General features: G+C 52.8%; 2 protein-coding genes across 2 annotated transcripts; both read right to left on the bottom strand.

Annotated features, from left to right (window-relative positions):
- Positions 1 to 349: 349 nt before the first annotated feature.
- PtrM4_031210 (uncharacterized protein) lies at positions 350 to 1,036 on the bottom strand (the record flags this gene model as incomplete). The annotated part of the gene is made up of 2 exons (XM_066103945.1): positions 350 to 734; positions 891 to 1,036. The coding sequence occupies 2 exons, from the start codon at positions 1,034 to 1,036 to the stop codon at positions 350 to 352; spliced, it is 531 nt and encodes a 176-aa protein (XP_065966147.1).
- A 438-nt stretch (positions 1,037 to 1,474) lies between these two features.
- PtrM4_031220 (Velvet multi-domain protein) lies at positions 1,475 to 2,431 on the bottom strand (the record flags this gene model as incomplete). The annotated part of the gene is made up of 1 exon (XM_066103946.1): positions 1,475 to 2,431. One exon carries the CDS (start codon positions 2,429 to 2,431, stop codon positions 1,475 to 1,477), a length of 957 nt encoding a protein of 318 aa, XP_065966148.1.
- Between the last annotated feature and the right edge of the window lie 2,569 nt (positions 2,432 to 5,000).

Raw genomic sequence — 5,000 nt, forward strand, 5'->3', positions numbered from 1 at the left:
TACTATTGCTTGTAAAATTAAAATATAGCGCGCTTAGTAGGCTATATAGCCTATGTCGGGGCGTGTGCTACACGCACTTTGGGCATTGAGACGGCAACTTTTGCTGGTAAAGCCCGCCCGTTGGTCCTTGATGTGGGCAATTGGAGTACAGTGGCAAAGGATCCGTGGGCCGGAGAGTCGGTTGTCGTTGCGGGCGCACTACAGCTGCCGTTGTTTTCTTCGGCGTTTAGGCTTGTAGGGCGGTGCGCAGGCCGGCTCGGGGTAGTCGTTGTGGGCGCACTACAGCTGCTGTTGTTTTCTTCGGCGTTTAGGCTTGTAGGGCGCTGCGCATGTCTGCTCGCTTTTGTATTTATACAGACCTCGGCGATCTGAAAAGTTCGTTGCCGGCCGGCGGTTTGCAAACCCACGGCAGTTTAAGGAGGGCCATTGACACTGGTCGCTGGGTACGAGTGCTCAGACTTGTATTCGGCGCTTGGGCGACAGGGGCGCCCGCCGCAACGATTGCCTGCCAGAGGGCAATCGTACAGGTGGGAGGTCGTTGTAGCTTTGGGCGTGGGGTTGGCTTTTTGAAAGCCATTCGGGGGACTGAGTGCAGCGTATGCTGTATAAATCCCACTCGTTCTGGACTGAGGGCCTTTGAATTGTGCTCCGACAAGGGCAACGCAACTGCTGGCTGCTCCAAGGCGGCGAGGGTTGCACCATTTTCGCCCATGGTCGGCGGCAACGGGTGTAGGCTGCTTGTTAGATGCGGCACCGTTTCCCGCTGCTTGGCTGGCCATGGGCTTGGGGAGCTGCGGTTTTGGGGCTGTTTACAGCGCCATGCCGGGGCGACCATTACTCGGTTTCATACTTGTACACGCTGTTTGACGGGCAGCAATTGGCAAGCTCACCCCTTGTGGACTTGCTGCCCTGGCTTCGGCAACCGCTGGGGCGCCTGTAGAGGGCGGGTGCCGTTGGCACTGCGCTCTTGCTCGCGCCTTTGGCACAAATTGGAGGCGGCCCATTTACTAGGCAACTTCTGGGGGTCAGAGGGCATCGTATCAACTGCTTTACTGCAGTTGGAACGGCCCATGGGGTCGTGGAGAGTAGAAGCTGGGCCCAACGTTGTGTCTAGACTCTAGCGGGGGTACCTGGGCCTAATAGACGGCGGCCGGCTACTTGGGATCCTAATCTGCAGACTTGTCAACAATTAATTGGATTAGCATTATTAATTCCCATCTAGGTTAAAGGCTGCCTAATAAAGTAAGTCTTTTTCAACCTATACAGGAATCAATCATGTTGATTAATGAATTATTAACAAGTCTACTAATTTGAAATAGTAGCCGGTTTGCAGTCTCTTTTGGCGCAGGTGAGGGCGTGGGCAGAGGGAGGGCAGTGGGTTGCGGGCAGCAGGATACGAGAGGAGACACCATCTGTGACTTTATTTATGCTCGATTCCGGAAGAAAAGGATGAAACCCAAAAGTAGTCTAATTTCTAATCATCCGCCTCATATTCGTTTGCGTTGACTATTTCTTTTGGTGCATCCTTCCGTATCGGTATCTTGATACCCTGCTGTGCAAAGCACTTACTGAGCGGTGTGCTCTCAATTACACCTGGGAACTTCTTGGCAGAGTAGACTGTAAACTGCTCTGAGAAGCTGTGTGCAAGGCAAGGACCTTTACCGTGTGTGGGGCCCTGACTCTCGGGCACCACCGTGTTTGTGCCGCTGCCAATGTCGAAGAGGCTGAGCTTGAGTCGAAAGGTGCCCTCTGTCCGGACGCTCAGATCCTGCAGCACGAACCAGAAGCCGGCTTTGCCGTCGAGGTCGTTGAGACGACAAGCGTTGACGGCATTCATGCCGATAAGATTGCGCGTGTGGTTTGAACTCATGGGTGCGGGGGGCATTATGGGTGCCTGGGGTGGTTGGCCGTAAGTTTGGGCGTACGCCGGATAGCTAGCCGGCGGTCCAGGCTGCGGGTACGGGTACCCCATTACGGGGCCATGCGAATATGACGGCATGTGCGTCGTCATTCTGTACGGTGGATCGTACTGCGGAATGGCTGTTGTTACGTACTGCCGGTCTGGCGGCGGCGGATACGAGGTCGTTGTGCTACTGCTGATGCTGACTGTGGGAGCTGCGCTGGAATGCCGCACTAGGTTGACAGCGGCGGTACCTTCCTGGTTCCAGAGGTCCACCATGAGGACAAAGTAGGTGCTGTCGATGTCGTTGAAGTCCAGCTCTCGCCCCGTAATCCGGTCATAGACGATGAGGCGGATACATGGCGGCGGCGTTATAGGCCTGCGGTCTTTATCGCCGAATCCACACATGCGCGCTCGAATAGGTTGCTGTTCGACCTTCAACTCATATCTCCTTGCACTCCCAATCAGGCGATCCTGCGGAACTACTTCTGGGCGACCGGTATTATTTCTGCTGTGCGGATTCCAGGCCATTTTGGAGTGTACAAGGGTACGATTGTGTAGCTGTGATGATGGGTAAATATTGTTGGTAGATGGGCGAGGGAATAAAGAGCAAAACCCTGGGTTTTATACAGACCGGTAGCTGCAGGTGCGGCCGCATCATGTGATGCCCACCCAATGTTTGGTCCAGCTGGCGCCTATCCCAACCAGCCATGTAGTCTGCAAAAGCAGTCTATACGGAGAGAGAGCCATCACGTTCCCATTCCATTTGTCCCGCAGCGGGGATGGCGGGAACTAACGCAGAAAACCCGTTGCTTTGGTCCGTGGCGCAATCCCAGCCTTGTCGTTAGTCGCCTGCATGCGCAGCGTACTTTTTACGCCAACAACGTCGCCTGCTGTACCGCCTCTCAAGTGGGCTCAGAAGAATTGCATAAGCATCACAATCCTTTTGCGCCTAAACACGGCGTGTTTGGGCGCATAATGGTGGCGGTGGGTGCGAAAACGAGCTATCTCGTTGAATCTGGCATTTGGTTTGTATGGGGCTGCGCATGTCTACGCGATTTTGCATACAAAAATGCCGACCTCCGACGTCGTTTCCGGCCGGGGATCTGCAAACCCATAACCGCCGAGCGACATGCGTTCCTACATACTACAAGGAGCACACCTAAAGTAGTCATACTCTAGGTGGGCAACTGGGTTGGTAGAAAGCCTGGTGGCTACTCTTGCCTGTAAAAGGGTAAAGACTCTGCTGCTTGGTTATTTTTACGGGCAGCCGCTCGTCTGGTGCTGTTCGCAGCGCAGATTGGCGGCTGCTGCAACTTTTTGGTTTCATACTCGCTCGCCTTGTTTCCCAGGTAGCGGTTGGCAAAGTTAACTCTAGTCAGCGCGTTGCCCAGGACTCGGCTACTGTTGGGTGCTTGTAGGCTGACGGTGCCGCAGGCATTGCGCCGTCTACTTGCGCCCGACACCTGAAGTCCTGCTCAATTCCATGAGCGGGCGCCATTTCAGGTTTGTGGATTGCTGGCTATGCCAAAAATCTCCTAGACCTTTGGGGGCTGCCCCGCCGACTAATCCGCGCCTTGTGCTGCGTGAGTCGGCGAAGGCTTCCTCCTCTTGAGGCGTACATGTAGCGGGCTGGTCACGGGCGGCGACGCCTGTCCGGCTCTGTTGCGGACCACGTCTTGGGGAACTCAGTGGGGGCAATTGAATAAGTTGCCCGCAGCGAAATGCGCCGTGTGCGCGTTCGAGGCGGGTGATTGGGGACGCTTTGGCGACCCCCTTCCTGGTACCATCCGCTCCTTTGGGGGCTTAGCCGGCGTGCCTTGGCATGCTGGTGAACGATAGTTACCTGGTTGATTCTGCCAGTAGTCATATGCTTGTCTCAAAGATTAAGCCATGCATGTCTAAGTATAAGCAATTATACCGTGAAACTGCGAATGGCTCATTAAATCAGTTATCGTTTATTTGATAATACCTTACTACTTGGATAACCGTGGTAATTCTAGAGCTAATACATGCTGAAAATCCCGACTTCGGAAGGGATGTGTTTATTAGATAAAAAACCAATGCCCTTCGGGGCTCCTTGGTGATTCATAATAACTTTACGGATCGCATAGCCTTGCGCTGGCGACGGTTCATTCAAATTTCTGCCCTATCAACTTTCGATGGTAAGGTATTGGCTTACCATGGTTTCAACGGGTAACGGGGAATTAGGGTTCGATTCCGGAGAGGGAGCCTGAGAAACGGCTACCACATCCAAGGAAGGCAGCAGGCGCGCAAATTACCCAATCCCGATTCGGGGAGGTAGTGACAATAAATACTGATACAGGGCTCTTTTGGGTCTTGTAATTGGAATGAGTACAATTTAAACCTCTTAACGAGGAACAATTGGAGGGCAAGTCTGGTGCCAGCAGCCGCGGTAATTCCAGCTCCAATAGCGTATATTAAAGTTGTTGCAGTTAAAAAGCTCGTAGTTGAAACTTGGGTCTGGCTGGCGGGTCCGCCTCACCGCGTGCACTCGTCCGGCCGGGCCTTCCTTCTGAAGAACCTCATGCCCTTTACTGGGCGTGTTGGGGAATCAGGACTTTTACTTTGAAAAAATTAGAGTGTTCAAAGCAGGCCTTTGCTCGAATACGTTAGCATGGAATAATAAAATAGGGCGTGCGTTTCTATTTTGTTGGTTTCTAGAGACGCCGCAATGATTAACAGGAACAGTCGGGGGCATCAGTATTCAGTTGTCAGAGGTGAAATTCTTGGATTTACTGAAGACTAACTACTGCGAAAGCATTTGCCAAGGATGTTTTCATTAATCAGTGAACGAAAGTTAGGGGATCGAAGACGATCAGATACCGTCGTAGTCTTAACCGTAAACTATGCCGACTAGGGATCGGGCGATGTTCTTTTTCTGACTCGCTCGGCACCTTACGAGAAATCAAAGTTTTTGGGTTCTGGGGGGATTATGGTCGCAAGGCTGAAACTTAAAGAAATTGACGGAAGGTCACCACCAGGCGTGGAGCCTGCGGCTTAATTTGACTCAACACGGGGAAACTCACCAGGTTCAGATGAAATAAGGATTGACAGATTGAGAGCTCTTTCTTGATTT

The sequence above is a fragment of the Pyrenophora tritici-repentis genome, chromosome 1 (genome assembly GCF_003171515.1).
Source record: "Pyrenophora tritici-repentis strain M4 chromosome 1, whole genome shotgun sequence".
NCBI classification, from domain to species: domain Eukaryota; kingdom Fungi; phylum Ascomycota; class Dothideomycetes; order Pleosporales; family Pleosporaceae; genus Pyrenophora; species Pyrenophora tritici-repentis.